This window comes from Oncorhynchus clarkii, chromosome 12 (genome assembly GCF_045791955.1).
Source record: "Oncorhynchus clarkii lewisi isolate Uvic-CL-2024 chromosome 12, UVic_Ocla_1.0, whole genome shotgun sequence".
In the NCBI taxonomy this organism is placed as follows: domain Eukaryota; kingdom Metazoa; phylum Chordata; class Actinopteri; order Salmoniformes; family Salmonidae; genus Oncorhynchus; species Oncorhynchus clarkii.
Window position 1 is genome coordinate 101,335,388 of NC_092158.1, and position 24,481 is coordinate 101,359,868.

At 45.7% G+C, this 24,481-nt stretch overlaps 3 protein-coding genes across 4 annotated transcripts in view; 2 read left to right on the top strand and 1 right to left on the bottom strand.

The window, feature by feature from the left end:
• Positions 1-7,008, top strand: part of LOC139422500 (lipopolysaccharide-induced tumor necrosis factor-alpha factor homolog) — a 34,452-nt gene extending 27,444 nt beyond the window's left edge. The window contains exons 3-5 of the mRNA XM_071173660.1: positions 4,870-4,992; positions 5,323-5,518; positions 6,024-7,008. Coding sequence (XP_071029761.1) covers positions 4,870-4,992; positions 5,323-5,518; positions 6,024-6,138 — 434 coding nt within the window. The 3' untranslated portion in view covers positions 6,139-7,008. The remainder of the gene's footprint in view (positions 1-4,869; positions 4,993-5,322; positions 5,519-6,023) is intronic.
• LOC139421752 (NLR family CARD domain-containing protein 3-like) overlaps positions 1-24,481 on the top strand; it is a 1,082,035-nt gene that overhangs the window by 601,958 nt on the left and 455,596 nt on the right. The window lies entirely within an intron of this gene.
• LOC139421750 (ubiquitin carboxyl-terminal hydrolase 7) overlaps positions 10,976-24,481 on the bottom strand; it is a 66,923-nt gene continuing 53,417 nt past the window's right edge. The window contains exons 26-31 of one of the 2 annotated variants that reach the window (XM_071172868.1): positions 22,905-23,005; positions 21,120-21,219; positions 20,768-20,887; positions 18,736-18,807; positions 16,470-16,560; positions 10,976-13,183 (exon numbers count right to left, since the gene is read on the bottom strand). In XM_071172868.1, coding sequence (XP_071028969.1) covers positions 13,077-13,183; positions 16,470-16,560; positions 18,736-18,807; positions 20,768-20,887; positions 21,120-21,219; positions 22,905-23,005 — 591 coding nt within the window. In that variant the 3' untranslated portion in view covers positions 10,976-13,076. The remainder of the gene's footprint in view (positions 13,184-16,469; positions 16,561-18,735; positions 18,808-20,767; positions 20,888-21,119; positions 21,220-22,904; positions 23,006-24,481) is intronic. The other variant, XM_071172870.1, reaches the window with a different exon arrangement.

The window sequence follows — 24,481 nt, forward strand, 5'->3', positions numbered from 1 at the left end:
ATCATATAGGTTACGTCCCAGGTTGTTACTGTACTGTACCTGTGTATCATATAGGTTACGTCCCAGGTTGTTACTGTACCTGTGTATCATATAGGTTACGTCCCAGGTTGTTACTGTACCTGTGTATCATATAGGTTACGTCCCAGGTTGTTACTGTACCTGTGTATCATATAGGTTACGTCCCAGGTTGTTACTATACTGTACCTGTATATCATATAGGTTATGTCCCAGGTTGTTACTATACTGTACCTGTGTATCATATAGGTTACGTCCCAGGTTGTTACTATACTGTACCTGTGTATCATATAGGTTACGTCCCAGGTTGTTACTATACTGTACCTGTGTATCATATAGGTTACGTCCCAGGTTGTTACTGTACCTGTGTATCATATAGGTTACGTCCCAGGTTGATACTGTACCTGTGTATCATATAGGTTACGTCCCAGGTTGTTACTGTACCTGTGTATCATATAGGTTACGTCCCAGGTTGTCACTGTACCTGTGTATCATATAGGTTACGTCCCAGGTTGTTACTGTACCTGTGTATCATATAGGTTACGTCCCAGGTTGTTACTATACTGTACCTGTGTATCATATAGGTTACGTCCCAGGTTGTTACTGTACCTGTGTATCATATAGGTTACGTCCCAGGTTGTTACTATACTGTACCTGTGTATCATATAGGTTACGTCCCAGGTTGTTACTGTACTGTACCTGTGTATCATATAGGTTACGTCCCAGGTTGTTACTATACTGTACCTGTGTATCATATAGGTTACGTCCCAGGTTGTTACTATACTGTACCTGTGTATCATATAGGTTACGTCCCAGGTTGTTACTGTACCTGTGTATCATATAGGTTATGTCCCAGGTTGTTACTATACTGTACCTGTGTATCATATAGGTTACGTCCCAGGTTGTTACTGTACCTGTGTATCATATAGGTTACGTCCCAGGTTGTTACTATACTGTACCTGTGTATCATATAGGTTACGTCCCAGGCTGTTACTATACTGTACCTGTGTATCATATAGGTTACGTCCCAGGTTGATACTATACTGTACCTGTGTATCATATAGGTTACGTCCCAGGTTGTTACTGTACCTGTGTATCATATAGGTTACGTCCCAGGTTGTTACTGTACCTGTGTATCATATAGGTTATGTCCCAGGTTGTTACTATACTGTACCTGTGTATCATATAGGTTACGTCCCAGGTTGTTACTATACTGTACCTGTGTATCATATAGGTTACGTCCCAGGTTGTTACTGTACCTGTGTATCATATAGGTTACGTCCCAGGTTGTTACTGTAGCTGTGTATCATATAGGTTACGTCCCAGGTTGTTACTATACTGTACCTGTGTATCATATAGGTTACGTCCCAGGTTGTTACTGTACCTGTGTATCATATAGGTTACGTCCCAGGTTGTTACTGTACTGTACCTGTGTATCATATAGGTTACGTCCCAGGTTGTTACTGTACTGTACCTGTGTATCATATAGGTTACGTCCCAGGTTGTTACTATACTGTACCTGTGTATCATATAGGTTACGTCCCAGGTTGTTACTGTACCTGTGTATCATATAGGTTACGTCCCAGGTTGTTACTGTACCTGTGTATCATATAGGTTACGTCCCAGGTTGTTACTGTACTGTACCTGTGTATCATATAGGTTACGTCCCAGGTTGTTACTATACTGTACCTGTGTATCATATAGGTTACGTCCCAGGTTGTCACTGTACCTGTGTATCATATAGGTTACGTCCCAGGCTGTTACTGTACCTGTGTATCATATAGGTTACGTCCCAGGTTGTTACTGTACCTGTGTATCATATAGGTTACGTCCCAGGTTGTTACTATACCTGTGTATCATATAGGTTACGTCCCAGGTTGTTACTATACTGTACCTGTGTATCATATTGGTTACGTCCCAGGTTGATACTGTACCTGTGTATCATATAGGTTACGTCCCAGGTTGTTACTGTACCTGTGTATCATATAGGTTACGTCCCAGGTTGTCACTGTACCTGTGTATCATATAGGTTACGTCCCAGGTTGTTACTATACTGTACCTGTGTATCATATAGGTTATGTCCCAGGTTGTTACTATACTGTACCTGTGTATCATATAGGTTACGTCCCAGGTTGTTACTATACTGTACCTGTGTATCATATAGGTTACGTCCCAGGCTGTTACTGTACCTGTGTATCATATGGGTTACGTCCCAGGTTGTTACTATACTGTACCTGTGTATCATATAGGTTACGTCCCAGGTTGTTACTGTACCTGTGTATCATATAGGTTACATCCCAGGTTGTTACTATACTGTACCTGTGTATCATATAGGTTATGTCCCAGGTTATAACTATACTGTACCTGTGTATCATATAGGTTACGTCCCAGGTTGTTACTATACTGTACCTGTGTATCATATAGGTTACGTCCCAGGTTGTTACTGTACCTGTGTATCATATAGGTTATGTCCCAGGTTGTTACTATACTGTACCTGTGTATCATATAGGTTACATCCCAGGTTGTTACTGTACCTGTGTATCATATAGGTTACGTCCCAGGTTGTTACTGTACCTGTGTATCATATAGGTTACGTCCCAGGTTGTTACTGTACCTGTGTATCATATAGGTTACGTCCCAGGTTGTTACTGTACCTGTGTATCATATAGGTTACGTCCCAGGTTGTTACTATACTGTACCTGTGTATCATATAGGTTACGTCCCAGGTTGTTACTGTACCTGTGTATCATATAGGTTACGTCCCAGGTTGTTACTGTACCTGTGTATCATATAGGATACGTCCCAGGTTGTTACTGTACCTGTGTATCATATAGGTTACATCCCAGGTTGTTACTGTACCTGTGTATCATATAGGTTACGTCCCAGGTTGTTACTATACTGTACCTGTGTATCATATAGGTTACATCCCAGGTTGTTACTATACTGTACCTGTGTATCATATAGGTTACGTCCCAGGTTGTTACTGTACCTGTGTATCATATAGGTTATGTCCCAGGTTGTTACTATACTGTACCTGTGTATCATATAGGTTACGTCCCAGGTTGTTACTATACTGTACCTGTGTATCATATAGGTTATGTCCCAGGTTATAACTATACTGTACCTGTGTATCATATAGGTTACGTCCCAGGTTGTTACTATACTGTACCTGTGTATCATATAGGTTACGTCCCAGGTTGTTACTGTACCTGTGTATCATATAGGTTCCGTCCCAGGTTGTTACTGTACCTGTGTATCATATAGGTTACGTCCCAGGTTGTTACTGTACCTGTGTATCATATAGGTTACGTCCCAGGTTGTTACTATACTGTACCTGTGTATCATATAGGTTACGTCCCAGGTTGTTACTGTACCTGTGTATCATATAGGTTACGTCCCAGGTTGTTACTGTACCTGTGTATCATATAGGTTACGTCCCAGGCTGTTACTATACTGTACCTGTGTATCATATAGGTTACGTCCCAGGTTGTTACTGTACCTGTGTATCATATAGGTTACGTCCCAGGTTGTTACTATACTGTACCTGTGTATCATATAGGTTACGTCCCAGGTTGTTACTGTACCTGTGTATCGTATAGGTTACGTCCCAGGTTGTTACTATACTGTACCTGTGTATCATATAGGTTACGTCCCAGGTTGTTACTGTACCTGTGTATCATATAGGTTACGTCCCAGGTTGTTACTGTACCTGTGTATCATATAGGTTACGTCCCAGGTTGTTACTGTACCTGTGTATCATATAGGTTACGTCCCAGGTTGTTACTGTACCTGTATATCATATAGGTTACGTCCCAGGTTGTTACTGTACTGTACCTGTGTATCATATAGGTTACGTCCCAGGTTGTTACTGTACCTGTGTATCATATAGGTTACGTCCCAGGTTGTTACTGTACCTGTGTATCATATAGGTTACGTCCCAGGTTGTTACTGTACCTGTGTATCATATAGGTTACGTTCCAGGTTGTTACTGTACCTGTGTATCATATAGGTTACGTCCCAGGTTGTTACTGTACCTGTGTATCATATAGGTTACGTCCAAGGTTGTTACTGTACCTGTATATCATATAGGTTACGTCCCAGGTTGTTACTATACTGTAACTGTGTATCATATAGGTTACGTCCCAGGTTGATACTGTACCTGTGTATCATATAGGTTACGGCCCAGGTTGTTACTATACTGTACCTGTGTATCATATAGGTTACGTCCCAGGTTGTTACTATACTGTACCTGTGTATCATATAGGTTACGTCCCAGGTTGTTACTGTACCTGTGTATCATATAGGTTATGTCCCAGGTTGTTACTATACTGTACCTGTGTATCATATAGGTTACATCCCAGGTTGTTACTATACTGTACCTGTGTATCATATAGGTTACGTCCCAGGTTGTTACTGTACCTGTGTATCATATAGGTTACGTCCCAGGTTGTTACTGTACCTGTGTATCATATAGGTTACGTCCCAGGTTGTTACTGTACCTGTGTATCATATAGGTTACGTCCCAGGTTGTTACTATACTGTACCTGTGTATCATATAGGTTACGTCCCAGGTTGTTACTGTACCTGTGTATCATATAGGTTACGTCCCAGGTTGTTACTATACTGTACCTGTGTATCATAAGTGCCAGGTGTCACTTGCTATAGATTGTATTCATTCTATTTTACATATTGGAGCTATCTAATCAACCTCTTTCTTTCTCTTTTCCTAACTCTCAAACCCCCCCGCAATTCTCTCCTTCATCTCACCCCTCCCTCCCTCCCTCTCTCTCCTCCCCCTCCCCCCTCCCTCCCTCTCTCCCTCCCTCCCTCCCTCCGTCTCCCTCTCTCTTCCAGTTGAAGGACAAGGTGATAGTGGGGTGAAGGTATATCATGTCCATACCCCCTTCAACCCTCCTTCCTCCACCATCCCCTCCAATAACTACTCTGTGTTTCAGTCTCAGTCTCAGGGAAAGCCAGGTAAGCACTTCCTGTCCTAAGTCTCATTTATACTGTCCGCAAGCACACAACACCAGAACTGCAGCAACACCAGATAGCTCGTCTAGCGAGCTAAAATGAAATCTCATTTGGTCGAAGAATTGTTTTGACTTCAAAAGAAACTTGAACGCAATCATGGCTTATTTATAACTGGTAAATTCCCAGGTTCCAAGGGAGACATTTTGAAGGCAGCAGAAGTATCTCTCTCTCGTCTCTACCCATTATACCATCTTTGTCTCCCTTGTTCCCCTCTACACCAGCAGTGTTGGAGCCAGACACAATATAACTTGTCCTCTCTCTCTCTTCCCCCAGTGTACACCAGTGGAGGAGGTGGTATTGGAGGAGGTGGTGAAACTCCCACTCAGAAGTTTGTGAGTTATGACACAGAACTGGGCCGTTCAGAGGGCATGACCACCTGTACTTCCTGTCAACAACAGGTGATGACGAACGTGACCTATAAAGTCGGAGCCTACGCCTGGCTCATGTGCATCCTCTTCATCCTCTGTGGGTGAGTAAAGAAGGGGAGGGGGGAGGGTGGGAGGGATGGAGGGGGGGAGGGTGGGGGGATAGAGGGGAACAGAGGGACCCATAAAGTGGTCTTCATCCTCTGTGGGTGAGTGAAGAAGAGGAGGGTGGGCGGATAGAGGGGAACAGAGGGACCCATAAAGTGGTCTTCATCCTCTGTGGGTGAGTGAAGAAGAGGAGGGTGGGCGGATAGAGGGGAACAGAGGGACCCATAAAGTGGTCTTCATCCTCTGTGGGTGAGTGAAGAAGAGGAGGGTGGGGGATAGAGGGGAACAGAGGGACCCATAAAGTGGTCTTCATCCTCTGAGGGGGAGTAAAGAAGGGGAGGAGTTATAGAATGTCTTGATACTTTTGAGAGAATTAGACATGTCTAAAATCAACTGAACACCATGTCTCTCTCCCACCCTTCTCCCCATCAATCTCCCACCCCTCTCTCCCCCACCACTTCCACTCTCCCCATCTCCTCCTATCCCCCCTCTCTCTCCCAGGTTGGTAGTGGGCTGCTGTCTGATCCCGTTCTTCATGAAACACTTTAAGGATGCGTACCACTCCTGTCCTCGTTGCAACCGCATTATCCACGTGGACAAGCCACGCTGTTGCTGACCGCCATACCACCACCCACCACTAGGAGAGCTGCTGCTGACTGCCATACCACCACCCACCACTAGGAGAGCTGCTGCTGACTGCCATACCACCACCCACCACTAGGATAGCTGCTGCTGACTGCCATACCACCACCCACCACTAGGAGAGCTGTTGCTGACTGCCATACCACCACCCACCACTAGGAGAGCTGCTGCTGACTGCCATACCACCACCCACCACTAGGAGAGCTGTTGCTGACTGCCATACCACCACCCACCACCAGGGGAGCTGCTGCTGACCGCCTTAACCCCACCCGCCACTAGGGGAGCTGCTGCTGACTGCCATACCACCACCCACCACTAGGAGAGCAATTGCTGACCGCCATAACCCCACCCACCACTAGGGGAGCTGTTGCTGACTGCTATACCACCACCCACCACTAGGAGAGCTGCTACTGACCGCCATACCACCGCCCACCACCAAGGGGAGCTGGTGCTGTGGCCAATATGCTTTACTACCAGCAGGGGAGCTGTGGCTCTGCTCTCAGTCTGACCACTGGCCACTCTCTCGGTCTGGATTCCATTAGAAGTGCACCAGTACAGTGAAATGCCTTTCTCACAGAAAACATGCTCCCTTTCCCTCATGCACCCACAGCTCGGTGTAGGAATTTGAGAGTGGTTATATTTATCCAGCCCCATCCCTCAGCTGTTTACCAATGCAGTGGCGGGGTCAGGGTGACCGTTTTTTGGTAGTTCTTTGAATTGCAGATTGTCCTTTTAAATTTCTGGTTTCAATACTGAACTTATCTACACTCTTTCAGAACAGCGAGGGAGAGGAAAAGGGGGGGATGTTTTCAGAATGGAATCCAGCCGAAGGAAGAGACCCCCTAGCAGCAGCCCCACAGAAACCTACAGGATTTACACAGTCGTAGGATGAATCCCAAAATGGCACCCTACTCCCTATACAGTGCACTACGTTCGAGAGGGAGCTAGTACAAAAGTAGTCCACTACATAGGGAATGGGGTACAATTTGGGACGCACTTTAGTTTTAAATGCTGACCTAACTTACTGTACCAGAGGGTTGTAAATAGTATGAATCTGTGACCTATTTTTGTAAAATAAAAATTAAAACAAGCTAGCAGATGAAGACGTGGTAGAGCTCAACCTGGGCCTTGTTCACAAAGGGAGCAGGGTTGTACAGTTCTAGTAACTTACCCAGGTTTCCCACAAACCCCAGGTTGGAATATGAGAAGGGAAGAGGGTAGCCTGGGTACCAGTCTGTTAAGATATCATTCCACTCTTTGTCTTGGCAAACATGGCTTGACAAAGAGTGGAATGTTAACACACAAACAGACTGGATTTCTCCAGGCTAGGAAGAGGCAGAACATACGGGAATACGCCAACCGGGATGTCTGATTGGTTACCGGACTATTGCAAGCCCTTGAGTAACCTTATACAGAACCTTCAGATAGAAATGTGTTGTGTAGAACAGACATGATTCCCTGGTAAATGTCTATCTATATTCCCTTGAGTAACCTTATACAGAACCTTCAGATAGAAATGTGTGTATCTGTCGGTTGGTCAACCCAGGGCCTTAATCAAGGGAATATAGATAGTAATGTATACATTTACCAGGGAATCATGTCTGTTCTACACAACACATTTCTATCTATATTCACTTGAATAAGGCCCTTGGTTGACCAACCGACAGACAACGAGCCCAATATTCAGATAATGATCATTATAGCTATGATTCCTACAAATCGGGCGTCATTTAGTGCTCTCCCCAGGTCTTCCCCCCCTTTCAGAAAGCTGTTATGTACATAAAGGACTGAACTGGGTGTTTTACCTTAATTTAAAATTAACCAAATATGATTTTATTGAGAAAACTCATCATTCTAACTGTCAACTACAATGACGTGTAACAGCACCACATAGCTGACCTGATGATCTGTTATATTGTGTAACACCACACAGCTGACCTGATGATCTGTTATATTGTGTAACACCACACAGCTGACCTGATGTTCTGCTATATTGTGTAACATCACACAGCTGACCTGATCTGTTATATTGTGTAACATCACACAGCTGACCTGATCTGTTATATTGTGTAACATCACACAGCTGACCTGATCTGTTATATTGTGTAACATCACACAGCTGACCTGATCTGTTATATTGTGTAACACCACACAGCTGATGAGAAATGGAGTACTGTTATATTGCTTACATAGATTATATGCCTCTAATAAAATATATTATCACTTTTGTTGTGGTTTGGTTGTTGCATTAGACAGGGAGTTGAGAGTAAATGAGAGGTGGCTGTCTGCCTGTTCAGGGGCAGAACGACAGCCTTGTCAGCTCGGGGGTTTGAACTTGCAACCTTCCGGTTACTAGTCCAACGCTCTAACCACTAGGCTACCCTGGCGCTAAAGACCAGGGTAAGGTTTATCACTTCCTGTGCCTTCAGAAAGTATTCAGACCGCTTGACTTCTTCCACATTTTGTTACAGCCTTATTCTTAACATGTATTAAATCGTCCCCCGCATATCAATCTACACACAAAACCCCATGACAACAACAAATATGGAAATATCACATTTCCATAAGTATTCAGACCCTTTACTCAGTACTTTGTTGAAGCACCTTTGACAGCAATTACAGCCTCGAGTCTTCTTGGGTATGACGCTACAAGCTTGGCACACCTGTATTTGGGGAGTTTCTCCCATTTTTCTCTGCAGATCCTCTCAAGCTCTGTCAGGTTGGATGGGGAGCATTGCTTCACTGCACAGCTATTTTCATGTCTCTACAGAGATGTTCGATTGGGTTCAAGTCCGTGCTCTGGCTGGGCCACTCAAGTACATTCAGAGAGACTTGTCCCGAAGCCACTCCTGCCTGCATTGTCTTGGCTGTGTGCTTAGGGTCATTGTCCTGTTGGAAGTTGAACCTTCACCCCAGTCTGAGGTCCTGAGTGCTCTGGAGCAGGTTTTCATCATGGATCTCTCTCTACTTTTCTCCGTTCATCTTTCCCTCGATCCTGACTGGTCTCCCAGTCCCTGCCGCTGAAAAACATCCCCTAAGCATGATGCTTCACCGTAGGGATGGTGCCAGGTTTCCTCCAGACGTGATGCTTGGCATTTAAGCCAAAGAGTTCAATCTTGGTTTCATCAGACCAGAGAATCGTTTCTCATGGTCTGAGAGTCTTTAGGTGCCTTTTGGCAAACTCCAAGCGGGCTGTCATGTGCCTTTCACTGAGGAGTGACTTCCATCTGGCTACTCTACTATAAAAGCCTGATTAGTGGTGCAGAGATGGTTGTCCTTCTGGAAGGTTTTCCAATCTCCACAGAGGAACTCTGGAGCTCTGTCATGAGTGACCATCGAGTTCTTGGTCACCCCGATTGCTCAGTTTGGCCAGGCGGCCAGCTCTAGGAAGAGGCCTCCATCATTTTAGAATGATGGAAGCCACGTTGTTCTTCTTCAATGCTGAAACAATTTTTTGGTATCTTTCCCCAGACCTGTGCCTCGACACAATTCTGTCTCGGAGCTCTACGGCCAATTCCTTCCACCTCATGGCTTGTTTTTTTTCTCTGACATGCACTATCAACTGTGGGACATTATATAGACAGGTGTGCACCTTTCCAAATCATGTCCAATCAATTTAATTTAGACTCCAAGTAGAGTCTAAATTCCAGGTAGACTCCAATAAAGTTATGGAAACATAAAGGGTTATCAACGGAAACACGATGCCACTGAGCTCAATTTCGAGACCAGATATTTCTGTTTTTAATACATTTGCAAACACTGAATTTATTTTTTTAGAACTTTGTCTTTATGGGGTATTGTGATGTCATAATGGGGGTATTGTGATGTCATTATGGGGGTATTGTGATGTCATTATGGAGTATTGTGTGTAGATTGATGAGAAAAAAACTAATATTTAATCAATTATAGAACAAGGCTGTAAACGTAACAATATGTGGGACTGGTCAAGGGGTCTGAATACACTGTACATCCACACCACAACGCCACTAAATTTTATTTAAAACATAAATTGGTATATTTCTGGAAGTAGGCCAACAAGACAACTTTGCTCGTCCTGGTGCTGTCCTTCTCAGCATTGTTTGAACATATACATCCAGTATATACAGTGAGTGTACAAAACATTAAGAACACCTTAATATTGGAGTTGCGCACCCCCCTTTTGCCGTCAGAACAGCCTCAATTGGTCGGGTATGGACCGTACAGTGGCGAAAGGGTTCCACAGGGATGCTGGCCCATGTCGAATCTACAAGGTGGCGAAAGGGTTCCACAGGGATGCTGGCCCATGTCGACTCCAATGCTTCCCACAGTTGTGTCCAGTTGGCTGGATGTCCTTTGGGTGGTGGACCATTCTTGATACACACAGGAAACTGTGGAGTGTGAAAAACCCAGCAGCTTTGCATGTCTTGACACAAACTGGTGCACCTGGCACCTACTACCCCGTTCAAACACATCTAATCTTTTGGTCTTTTTCATTCACCCTCTGAATGGCAACACATACACAATCCATGTCTCAATCGTCTGTAGGATTAAACATCCTTCTTTAACCAGGTCTCCTCCCCTTCATCTTTAACCAGGTCTCCTCCCCTTCATCTTTAACCAGGTCTCCTCCCCTTCATCTTTAACCAGGTCTCCTCCCCTTCATCTACACCGATTGAAGCGACATCAATAAGGGATCAAAGTATTTCACCTGGTCAGTCAACGTCATGGAAAGAGGTGTTCTTAATGTTCTGTCCGCTCTGTCTATATACTGGCTCCATATAAAACCTGGTTTTAACTCGACTCAGACGGGACTGGCAGCGAGCGCACATGTTTTTATAGAAAATTTTATTCAACATACATTTTCCAGCAAAAAAAAAAAAAAAAGGCAATATACAGGAGTAGTTGTGGTACACTGCTGCTACAGGGACGAGCTTCAACTGGAAACACACCCAATCAAGGAGGAACAAGGGCGTTGATCAGGGCCCGTATCCACCAAGAGTCTCAGGATAGTAGAGCTGGTCTAGCAGCAGTTTGGCCTTTTTAGATCGTAAAGGAATAAGCTTGTACGGACAGATCCTAGATCAGCACTCCTAAATCAAAGACACTGTGGATAACGGGCCCTGATCTCATCATCTAGGGTGACAAAACTCCAGTAACTTTTTTCCCCAGAATTCCCTGGGTTTTCCCAGAAATCCCTGTTGGATGATTCCTCTGAATCAGAGGAGTAATACGCAGGTAGTCTGGAATCCTCCAACTGGGATGTGTGGAAAACCTGGGAGTTTTTTTTGGGGGAAAAGTTATTTCTAAACCCTAATCCCACCGGTCAGTAGCGCAGCTCGTTATCTTAACCCTTAACATCAATATCAGAGCCAACGGGTGCCGTTAGTTAAAACAAAAAACAGGAGAAAACAGAACCAAAACAAGAATCTAAAGAATCAAGGAACCCCTAAAACGAAAACAAAACAAAAACTACACAAGAAATATGAACACCTGAATCTTCTCAGTTTGTAGCCAACCAATAACATCGTTCTGTGTTTCTCATTTCACGTTTTTGTTGTGTTTTTTTTAAATATATACACACAATTTCAAATCTCTTCACAAAGCCAACTATGATGGGCTTTTAGGGAGGGGGGGGGGGGGCATTCCATCTGTGCTTAAGAAAAAAAAGGTCAGTGTGTTTTGTTGTTCTAATAATAATTATAGTAACACTGGTTCTGTGTATATATGGTGAAACCAGAGGGCTCACTAATGGCCGAAACTTCCTACTAAAGCAGCACTACTCAAACTCCCCAAACACCAGAAGAGGTACAGCCCATCCCAAACCCTCAGTCAAACTCCCCCAACACAAACCCTCAGTCAAACTCCCCCAACACAAACCCTCAGTCAAACTCCCCCAACACCAGAGGAGGTACAGCCCAGCCCATCCCAAACCCTCAGGGATGGAGAGAACATAACAGGGCAGGAAAAGAGGAGAGGAAGGGCAACATTAAAATCATAAGTAGGACCAAAGTTGCCATTTACCAGTCCTGAGAAACGGCTTTGATATGGAGTGGCAACGTGCAAGATGAAAGTACAGACCACTTCTTCTCTTTTTACATTTATTTTAAACAGATGCTGTGGATTTTTATTTTATTATACAAGAAGATATTGCAGAAAAAAAAGACAAAAACTGAATTTTTTTTTATTTTTTAAAGATGGAAACACTTTGACTAGTTGACTAAAGGAGAAGGAGGAGGGGGGGGGGGGGATATGAAGAGGATCACATCAGGAATACTAGTCTCAAGCTTCAACCCTTCTGTAACTGGTTCTCTTCTTTAAAAGACCAAATCATCCTTCTTGGTTTCTGCTCTCTCTTTTCTCTGCCTCGTCCCCCCCCACACACTATACGCAGCAGCGCTCTTTACGTTTTGAAACAACTCTTATCATTAAAAACAAAAAACAAAATAAACCAGGAAAAAGTAAAGTTCATCTTCCTGTCCTTTCTCCAATTTCATTTCTTTCATCCAGACAAAAAAAAATAGGCAGTCGGAGTTAGAGAAGCCAAAAACCTAACAGCCTCAAAAACAGTAGAAGGGCGGTGGTGGGGGGAGGAAGGGGGAGAGGGGGTTTGGGTGGAAGGCGGGGGGGTTGGGTCGAAGGGGTGGTATAGTATTCATCATCATCATCATCATCAGCAGCCTGCTAATGGATGGATGGGATCGATCCGTGTGACAGGAGACACGGTGTCTGTCTGTGGAAGGTGTTAGAGGTGGGGCACAGACACTTGGTTGGTTACAGTCTGTGGTTATGGTGGGTTAAGGAGGAAGAAGAGAGAGGAGGAAGAGGAGGGAGGAGGAAGAGGAGGGAGGAGGAAGAGGAGGGAGGAGGAAGAGGAGGGAGGAGGAAGAGGAGGGATGAGGAAGAGGGAGGAGGAAGCGGGAAGAGGAGAGTTGCTCAGTTGTGGATCTTGATAGCTTTCTCCAGGTAGGTATAGCGACCTCTCTTCGGGGCTTTGTTGAAGTGGTCCAGGCCTAACCAGGGTCGAGGGTGGGACATGTTACCTAGAGGGGAGAGGAGGGATGTTACAAAACCACAGCACACAGTTCACATTCTGAGAGAGAGGAAGCCTGGTGGTGGTGGTAGTGTTACAATACCACAGCACATAGTTAACATTCAGAGAGAGAGGAAGCCTGGTGGTGGTGGTAGTGTTACAAAACCACAGCACACAGTTAACATTCTGAGAGAGAGGAAGCCTGGTGGTAGTGTTACAAAACCACAGCACATAGTTAACATTCAGAGAGGAAGCCTGGTGGTGGTGGTAGTAGTTGTGTTACAAAACCACAGCACATAGTTAACATTCTGAGAGAGAGGAAGCCTGGTGGTGGTGGTAGTTGGTAGTAGTTAGTAGTAGTAGTATCACAATACCACAGCACATAGTTAACATTCTGAGAGAGAGGAAGCCTGGTGGTGGTGGTAGTTGGTAGTAGTTAGTAGCAGTAGTAGTAGTGGTAGTAGTAGTGTCACAATACCACAGCACATAGTTAACATTCTGAGAGAGGGGAAGCCTGGTGGTGGTGGTGGTGGTTGGTAGTAGTTAGTAGTAGTAGTAGTTAGCAGTAGTAGTAGTGGTAGTAGTAGTGTCACAATACCACAGCACATAGTTAACATTCTGAGAGAGGGGAAGCGTGGTGGTGGTGGTTGGTAGTAGTTGTAGTAGTATTAGTAGTTGGTAGTACTAGTAACAGTGGTAGTAGTTAGTAGCAGTGATAGTATTAGTCGTAGAAGTGGCAGCGGTAGTTAGTAGTAGTGGCAGTAGTAGTATTAGCAGCGGTAGTTAGCAGTAGAAGTGGCAGCGGTAGTTAGTAGTAGAAGTGGCAGCGGTAGTTGGTAGTAGAAGTGGCAGCGGTAGTAGAAGTGGCAGCGGTAGTAGAAGTGGCAGCGGTAGTTGGTAGTAGAAGTGGCAGCGGTAGTTGGTAGTAGAAGTGGCAGCGGTAGTTGGTAGTAGAAGTGGCAGCGGTAGTAGAAGTGGCAGCGGTAGTTGGTAGTAGAAGTGGCAGCGGTAGTTGGTAGTAGAAGTGGCAGCGGTAGTTGGTAGTAGAAGTGGCAGCGGTAGTTGGTAGTAGAAGTGGCAGCGGTAGTTGGTAGTAGAAGTGGCAGCGGTAGTTGGTAGTAGAAGTGGCAGCGGTAGTTGGTAGTAGAAGTGGCAGCGGTAGTTGGTAGTAGAAGTGGCAGCGGTAGTTGGTAGTAGAAGTGGCAGCGGTAGTTGGTAGTAGTAGTGGCAGCGGTAGTTGGTAGTAGAAGTGGCAGCGGTAGTTGGTAGTAGAAGTGGCAGCGGTAGTTGGTAGTAGAAGTGGCAGCGGTAGTTGGTAGTAGAAGTGGCAGCGGTAGTTGGTAGTAGAAGTGGCAGCGGTAGTTGGTAGTAGAAGTGGCAGCGGTAGTTGGTAGTAGAAGTGGCAGCGGTAGTTGGTAGTAGAAGTGGCAGCGGTAGTTGGTAGTAGAAGTGGCAGCGGTAGTTGGTAGTAGAAGTGGCAGCGGTAGTTGGTAGTAGAAGTGGCAGCGGTAGTTGGTAGTAGAAGTGGCAGCGGTAGTTGGTAGTAGAAGTGGCAGCGGTAGTTGGTAGTAGAAGTGGCAGCGGTAGTTGGTAGTAGAAGTGGCGGCGGTAGTTGGTAGTAGTAGTGGCAGCGGTAGTTAGTAGTAGAAGTGGCAGCGGTAGTTGGTAGTAGAAGTGGCAGCGGTAGTTGGTAGTAGAAGTGGCAGCGGTAGTTGGTAGTAGAAGTGGCAGCGGTAGTTGGTAGTAGAAGTGGCAGCGGTAGTTGGTAGTAGAAGTGGCGGCGGTAGTTGGTAGTAGTAGTGGCAGCGGTAGTTAGTAGTAGAAGTGGCAGCGGTAGTTGGTAGTAGAAGTGGCAGCGGTAGTTGGTAGTAGAAGTGGCAGCGGTAGTTAGTAGTAGAAGTGGCAGCGGTAGTTGGTAGTAGAAGTGGCAGAGGTAGTTAGTAGCAGTGTGTGTCAGCTACATGCACAAGCACAGCCTGGCTAGCTACCGCCCCCTAGAGAAGACAGGCAGCCTGGCTAGCTACCGCCCCCCCTAGAGAAGACAAGTAGCCTGGCTAGCTACCGCCCCCTATAGAAGACAGGCAGCCTGGCTAGCTACCGCCCCCCCCCCCTAGAGAAGACAGGCAGCCTGGCTAGCTACCGCCCCCCCCTAGAGAAGACAGGCAGTCTGGCTAGCTACCGCCCCCCCTAGAGAAGACAGGCAGCCTGGCTAGCTACCGCCCCCCCCTAGAGAAGACAGGCAGCCTGGCTAGCTACCGCCCCCCCTAGAGAAGACAAGTAGCCTGGCTAGCTACCGCCCCCTAGAGAAGACAAGTAGCCTGGCTAGCTACCGCCCCCTAGAGAAGACAAGTAGCCTGGATAGCTACCGCCCCCAAGAGAAGACAAGTAGCCTGGCTAGCTACCGCCCCCTAGAGAAGACAAGTAGCCTGGCTAGCTACCGCCCCCTAGAGAAGACAAGTAGCCTGGCTAGCTACCGCCCCCTAGAGAAGACAAGTAGCCTGGCTAGCTACCGCCCCCTAGAGAAGACAAGTAGCCTGGCTAGCTACCGCCCCCTAGAGAAGACAAGTAGCCTGGCTAGCTACCGCCCCCTAGAGAAGACAAGTAGCCTGGCTAGCTACCGCCCCCTAGAGAAGACAAGTAGCCTGGCTAGCTACCGCCCCCTAGAGAAGACAAGTAGCCTGGCTAGCTACTGCCCCCTAGAGAAGACAAGTAGCCTGGCTAGCTACCGCCCCCTAGAGAAGACAAGTAGCCTGGCTAGCTACCGCCCCCTAGAGAAGACAAGTAGCCTGGCTAGCTACTGCCCCCTAGAGAAGACAAGTAGCCTGGCTAGCTACCGCCCCCTAGAGAAGACAAGTAGCCTGGCTAGCTACTGCCCCCTAGAGAAGACAAGTAGCCTGGCTAGCTACCGCCCCCTAGAGAAGACAAGTAGCCTGGCTAGCTACTGCCCCCTAGAGAAGACAAGTAGCCTGGCTAGCTACCGCCCCCTAGAGAAGACAAGTAGCCTGGCTAGCTACCGCCCCCTAGAGAAAAGACAAGTAGCCTGGCTAGCTACCGCCCCCTAGAGAAGACAAGTAGCCTGGCTAGGTACCGCCCCCTAGAGAAGACAAGTAGCCTGGCTAGCTACCGCCACCTAGAGAAGAGACAGACTGGATCCTCTCAATCCGTACACGACATTGGACAAGAAGTCCCGAAAGTAACAGAAAGTGTAGTACCGAACCGTTTTTCATGTTCTAGTGTTCAAAAGAGTACCAACGTTTTGGCATACCGTGCAAAACTAGTAGTTAGTAGTACTGTACCTGGCTGTGGCTGGAAGTCTTTCAGGTTGACCTCGTACTCATCCTCAGTGAGGTACTGATGCCGGCCCATCATCACTATCGCAAACTTGAACTGCAGACAAACAAAGAACAGTGAGAATTCAGTAAGGGGTTTATACTCCTCCCTCCTGGTTATAACTACTCCTCCCTCCTGGTTATAACTGCTCATCACTCAACAGGTCAGTAAGGGGTTTATACTCCTCCCTCCTGGTTATAACTACTCCTCCCTCCTGGTTATAACTGCTCATCACTCAACAGGTCAGTTAGGGGTTTATACTCCTCCTTATATATCTCAGTGACATACTCTGCCAGTAAAGTAGCGGTATTTCCTCTCTATTGACAGTTGACAAATAATTGTTATTACTCACAAAGCTGAAACGACTCGTTTTTGACAACAGTAACATATAGTATCATAGCGGCTAGGCTATAGATGACTGACGGATGTAGTAGCATAGCGGCTAGGCTATAGATGGCTGATGGATGTAGCAGCATAGCGGCTAGGCTATAGATGGCTGATGGATGTAGCATCATAGCAGCTAGGCTATAGATGGTTGATGGATGTAGCAGCATAGCGGCTAGGCTATAGATGGCTGATGGATGTAGCAGCATAGCGGCTAGGCTATAGATGGCTGATGGATGTAGCAGCATAGCGGTTAGGCTATAGATGGCTGATGGATGTAGCAGCATAGCGGCTAGGCTATAGATGGCTGATGGATGTAGCAGCATAGCGGCTAGGCTATAGATGGCTGATGGATGTAGCATCATAGCGGCTAGGCTATGGATGGCTGATGGATGTAGCAGCATAGCGGCTAGGCTATAGATGGCTGATGGATGTAGCATCATAGCGGCTAGACTATAGATGGCTGATGGATGTAATCTGAAACGACTCGTTTTTAACAACAGAAAACAGTAGGCGTTTTTAACAACGGTCTTCGCCGCAATTCCATTTCAAAACGTCGCTCAACTGTCAGTATTGCTTGTGTGTATCAAAACTCTCCCTTCACTCTGCGTGCTAAGTGGGAGCCAGCAGAGAAACAAGGGGCTGGGTTTCAGACTCATAAAAGACACACCCTTGTCTACGGTACACTCGCCTTATGCTCTTGGGGGGACTCCCCGTTTGCGTGTACAATTATGTTGACGTCAGGGGGCCTGAAACGTCCCATAATTCAATTCACCAAGGTTGTACATCCCCGCTAAGAAAAGTCAGCCGAAACTTTAACCTCACCGTCAATACGGAGAAGTCAACACGGTGTAAGTAAAAAACGTACAAGTTTAAGTAAAAAAAGGAATGTAAAACGTGTAGCAAAATGTGCTGCTAATGCACACGACGGCACAAACACGTCTCGTAAAAGTAATGATGTTTCTGTTTGGTTCGCATTTGGAAATGGTAGAAATAAAACTTATTCAGAAGTTCCAGCTAGGCAGGCTAACGGTAGTTAGCTAATTAATTAATTTGCTAGCTATCCTACAGTAGGTGTCTAATAATTATATAACGTTAATATAAGTAGACATGCAATCATAATTGACTGTAACACATATAAAGCATCCACAAGCTATCGGTGGCTGAAAATACAACTGCGGGATGAGACGAATTTCCGGGCAAGGGCGGTCCATTTAAAAACCTAAATCATTAAGTTTCCACTTCATTTGAGGGCTGAGGGGAGAGGGTGTGTCTTTTAAGTGTTTGGAATGCAGCCACGGTCTGGGCAGATACGGTCATTGCAGGAAGCAGATTATTTGTACATCACTGTTGACCAAATAATGGTTTTTAGAACACAAAAAATGTGCAGTTGTGTTGCCTAATCATTGAAATTACCGACATTATCAAAATGGCTTCGGTAAGAGGGCAATGTGGTCAGTAGTTTTCAGTTTATCGTTAGTGGACACCCTGGAAAGAGAGCAATGGCGAGGGAGGGAGGAGGAGAGAGAGAAGGCGAGAGAGAAGGCGAGAGAGGAGGAGAGAGAGAAGGCGAGGGAGGAGGAGAGAGAGAAGGCGAGGGAGGAGGAGAGAGAGAAGGCGAGTGAGGAGGAGAGAGAGAGAAGGCGAGTGAGGAGGAGAGAGAGAGAAGGCGAGTGAGGAGGAGAGAGAGAAGGCGAGGGAGGAGGAGAGAGAGAAGGCGAGGGAGGAGGAGAGAGAGAAGGCGAGGGAGGAGGAGAGAGAGAAGGCGAGGGAGGAGGAGAGAGAGAGAAGGCGAGAGAGGGAAGGGAGAAATAGGGAGGGATTGAAGACGGGGAAGAAAGTACTGACCTTCTCAAACTCTTTCTCCTGGATTTCCAGCATGCTCTGAATCCTCCTCATCACATCTCTGAACGGCTCACCCTGAGAACACACACAAGAGGTAGTCCAGGAAAAAACCAGCAGCGTTACAATCCTCCAAGCTGTTTAAAGGCACAGTCAATTTAGTGTATGTAAAACTTCTGACCCAGTGGAATTGTGATACAGTGAATTATAAGTGAAATAGTCTGTCTGTAAACAATTGTTGAAAAAAATTACTTGTCCTGCCCAAAGTAGATGTCCTAACCAACTTGACAAAACTATAGTTTGGTAACAAGACATTTGTGGAGTCGTTGAAAAACTAGTTTTAATGACGCCAACCTAAGTGTATGTAAACTTCTGACTTCAACTGTATATCAAACCTTTGATCTACTCAAATATCCATTATTAGCGTGTTCTAACCACTCCTATAAAAACGATAGATTATCAGACACTCAACAAGAAGGTCTGATTTCATTATTACTGAAACAGGACCCAGGGGGTAAGTATAAAGATCCAGTACGGGGGGAAAAAAATTTTAAAAATTGGAGGCCCCTTTTTACACGTCACTGCTGTGATGTAAAACTCCTGACAAAATGCAGAGCGAATAGAACAACTTCGAAAAAGACCTTTGATAAATCTTGGGGAATCTCTTGTACAACAGGTTAAAGTCATGTACAACAGGTTAAAGTCATGTACAGCAACACCAAGATTTAAAACAGTAAAATAAACTTCTCAGAAAGTTTTGAACGGCCCAGAGGAGTTAAACAAGGTTGTCCGTTGTCTCCATATGTATTTGTTCTGGCCATTGAAATTCTCTCTTAAGTTTAGATCGAACAATAACATCAAGGGTTTACAAAATCATAGACTAAAAACAAGTGTTAATATATGCAGATGACTCAAGTTTCTTAAGTATTTAATTTTTTAAATCACACCGTTTAGCTCCAATCACATCACAGTTTATGTATTCACTAACTTACGCTATCTACACCAGACTACTCATCTTTCAAATTACATATGAGCAAATAATATTTACATTTATTTGGAATGGTAACCCAGACAACATTAAAACATACTTATTTATATAATGAATATGTTTGGGGGACTGAAATGTAAATATTAAAAAGCATTAAAAAGATCTCACTAAAAGCTTCACTCATACAGAAGTTCTACTGAAACCCAAAATGGTTCCTCAGTAGCAACATGTGTTGTTAATCCACAATACTGTAGTATTGTAGTGAAAAGGAAGCCTGCACACACCTGTTTGCAACAAGGCACTAAAGTAATACTGCAAAAAATGTGGCAAAGCAATTAACTTTTTGTTAGATATCTTGTTTTAACAACATTATGTGGCAAAAATAGTAGCAGTGCAGTACAACTTTACCATCAGCTACAGTAGACTAGACACCTCTGTCTGAGACAGCAGGACAGACATGCTTCAGCATCAGCTACAGTAGACTAGACACCTCTGTCTGAGACAGCAGGACAGACATGCTTCAGCATCAGCTACAGTAGACTACACACCTCTGTCTGAGACAGCAGGACAGACATGCTTCAGCATCAGCTACAGTAGACTACACACCTCTGTCTGAGACAGCAGGACAGACATGCTTCAGCATTAGGCTTTTAGTCCCACCAGATCCAGTCAGACCAGTCAGTCACACCAGATCCAGTCAGACCAGTCAGTCCCACCAGATCCAGCCAGTCAGACCAGTCAGTCCCACCAGGTCCAGTCAGTCAGAACAGTCAGTCCCACCAGATCCAGAACAGTCAGTCCCACCAGATCCAGAACAGTCAGTCCCACCAGATCCAGCCAGTCAGAACAGTCAGTCCCACCAGATCCAGCCAGTCAGAACAGTCAGTCCCACCAGATCCAGCCAGTCAGAACAGTCAGTCCCACCAGATCCAGCCAGTCAGTCCCACCAGATCCAGCCAGTCAGAACAGTCAGTCCCACCAGATCCAGCCAGTCAGACCAGTCAGTCCCACCAGATCCAGTCAGTCAGAACAGTCAGTAAGACAACACACCTGTCTGATCTTCAACAGGAAGGGGATTCCAAACGTTCCAAAGACCTCCTTGTGGAAATGTGCGACGGGAATCAACATCTCAGTGTCCTTATCCAGGTCTACCTGGTCCAGAGGAAGTTCCTAGAGAGAGAGAGAGAGAGAGAGAGAGAGAGGGGTTAGGAGGAGAGGAGGAACGTACCTCTATTCTGAAGGTGTGGAGAGAGAGGAGTGAGCAGAGAGGGGTTAGGAGGAGAGGAGGAACGTACCTCTATTCTGAAGGTGTAGAGAGAGAGAGGAACAACATACCTCTATTCTGAAGGTGTAGAGAGAGAGAGGGAGGAGGAGAGAGGTTAGGAGAAGAGGAGGAACGTACCTCTATTCTGAAGGTACGGCTGGCGGCGGGAGATAAACATTCTAACAGCTCGTCCTCCTGGTGAACCCCGATGATCTTATAGCTTACTATCTCCAACAGTCTGGAGAGGGAGGTGGGAGGGAGAGGGAGAGAAGGGGCGTGGTGAGGGAGAGAGAGAGGGGGCGTGGTGAGGGAGAGAGAGAGGGGGCGTGAGGGAGAGAGAGGGGGCGTGAGGGAGAGAGAGGGGGCGAGAGGGAGAGAGAGAGGGGGCGTGAGGGAGAGAGAGAGGGGGCGTGAGGGAGAGAGAGAGGGGGCGTGAGGGAGAGAGAGAGGGGGCGTGAGGGAGAGAGAGGGGGCGAGAGGGAGAGAGAGAGGGAGAGAGAGAGGGGGCGAGAGGGAGGGCGTGAGGGAGAGGGAGGGCGTGAGGGAGAGTGAGAGGTTAGAGGCAGGGTGGAGAAAAGTAGAGAACAGCAGCAGTTATGCCTAATAATACCATTGAAGAACCCCAGGGTGCAATACAGGCCTGACCATGAAGAACCCCAGGGTGTAATACAGGCCTGACCATGAAGAACCCCAGGGTGTAATACAGGCCTGACCATTGAAGAACCCCAGGGTGTAATACAGGCCTGACCATGAAGAACACCCGGGTGTAATACAGGCCTGACCATGAAGAACACCAGGGTGTAATACAGGCCTGACCACCAGAGGTATAATAATACCATTGAAGAACCCCAGGGTGTAATACAGGCCTGACCACCATTAATAGCATTGAAGAACCCCTGGGTGTAATACAGGCCTGACCACCATTAATACCATTGAAGAACCCCTGGGTGTAATACTGGCCTGACCACCATTAATACCATTGAAGAACCCCTGGGTGTAATACAGGCCTGACCACCATTAATACCATTGAAGAACCCCTGGGTGTAATACAGGCCTAACCACCATTAATACCATTGAAGAACCCCTGGGTGTAATACAGGCCTGACCACCATTAATACCATTGAAGAACCCCTGGGTGTAATACAGGCCTGACCACCAGAGGGATATTAATACCATTGAAGAACCCCTGGGTGTAATACAGGCCTGACCACCAGAGGGATATTAATACCATTGAAGAACCCCTGGGTGTAATACAGGCCTGACCACCAGAGGGATATTAATACCATTGAAGAACCCCTGGGTGTAATACAGGCCTGACCACCAGAGGGATATTAATACCATTGAAGAACCCCTGGATGTAATACAGGCCTAACCACCATTAATACCATTGAAGAACCCCTGGGTGTAATACAGGCCTGACCACCAGAGGGATATTAATACCATTGAAGAACCCCTGGGTGTAATACAGGCCTAACCACCATTAATACCATTGAAGAACCCCTGGGTGTAATACAGGCCTAACCACCAGAGGGATATTAATACCATTGAAGAACCCCTGGGTGTAATACAGGCCTGACCACCAGAGGGATATTAATACCATTGAAGAACCCCTGGATGTAATACAGGCCTAACCACCATTAATACCATTGAAGAACCCCTGGGTGTAATACAGGCCTGACCACCAGAGGGATATTAATACCATTGAAGAACCCCTGGGTGTAATACAGGCCTAACCACCATTAATACCATTGAAGAACCCCTGGGTGTAATACAGGCCTGACCACCAGAGGGATATTAATACCATTGAAGAACCCCTGGGTGTAATACAGGCCTAACCACCATTAATACCATTGAAGAACCCCTGGGTGTAATACAGGCCTGACCACCAGAGGGCAGCACTGTGGTGACAGTCTCTCTGCTTACCGGAGCTTCTCTGAGCCTTTGTCGGAGAGCTCCACAGCTTTTTTACATTCCTCCAGCAGGTCCCTGACACAGCCATGTTTATCTGGGTAGAGAGTGATCTCCTGGAGGGAGAGAGTTAGTTACGAAAATCCTTTATTCATCATCATCAGGGTCAAAGGTTAGAAAGCCTTAGTGAGATAACGTTTTTCATACGAGGTGACAGTACAGAATGTTAACTGTTATTTGAGGGTATTTTAATGAACATGTTTATTTAATTTATACACTTTCTACATCTAGATCCTCCTTTTGAAGAAGTCATAAGTATTGAGACAAAATTCACTTGGGTGTATTAAAATAGTGAAAGGTTTAGTGTTTGGTCCATATTTCTAGCACGCAATGAATAGATCAAGCTTGTGACTCTACAAACTTGTCAGATACATTTGCAGCTTGTTTTGGTGTAACATTAAAAGATCAGGCCCCGCCCCCTACCATAACCAACAACAGGGCGGTATGATCAGGCCCCACCCCCCACCATAACCAATAACAGGGCAGTATGATCAGGCCCCGCCCCCCCACCATAACCAATAACAGGCGGTATGATCAGGCCCCGCCCCCCATCATAACCAATAACAGGGCGGTATGATCAGGCCCCACCCCCCCACCATAACCAATAACAGGGGGGTATGATCAGGCCCCGCCCCCCACCATAACCAATAACAGGCGGTATGGTCATTACTATTCATGATTCATTCAGGTCTATCTGTAACCATGGTAGCATCCACATTAATGTAGAAGTGTTTAGAAACATCTATTCTTATTTACAATAAAAATGACTCCAAAATGTCAAAATGTTATTTACCCTTCATTTCTATTGGGCACAACATAACGCAATTTCATGCAACTAGTTGGTAGTCACAAGCTTGATGGATGTAGTCATTGCATGCTAGGAATATGGGACCAAATACTAAACCTTTGACTATTTTAATACATGATAGATACATAAAGTGCTTTCATTTCTAAAACAGATATGAAAATACCCTCAAATAAAAAAATGTGACATTCTGTTCTGTCGCCTCAGGAAACATCACATTCAACAAGCTGGAGAATAATCTAAATGTCGTCTCTCTACTGTGTGTAATCTAAATGTAGTCTCTCTACTGTGTGTAATCTAAATGTCGTCTCTACTGTGTGTAATCTAAATGTCGTCTCTCTACTGTGTGTAATCTAAATGTCGTCTCTCTACTGTGTGTAATCTAAATGTCGTCTCTACTGTGTGTAATCTAAATGTCGTCTCTCTACTGTGTGTAATCTAAATGCCGTCTCTCTACTGTGTGTAATCTAAATGCCGTCTCTCTACTGTGTGTAATCTAAATGCCGTCTCTCTACTGTGTGTAATCTAAATGTCGTCTCTCTACTGTGTGTAATCTAAATGCCGTCTCTCTACTGTGTGTAATCTAAATGTCGTCTCTCTACTGTGTGTAATATAAATGTCGTCTCTCTACTGTGTGTAATATAAATGTCGTCTCTCTACTGTGTGTAATCTAAATGCCGTCTCTCTACTGTGTGTAATCTAAATGTCGTCTCTACACTGTGTGTAA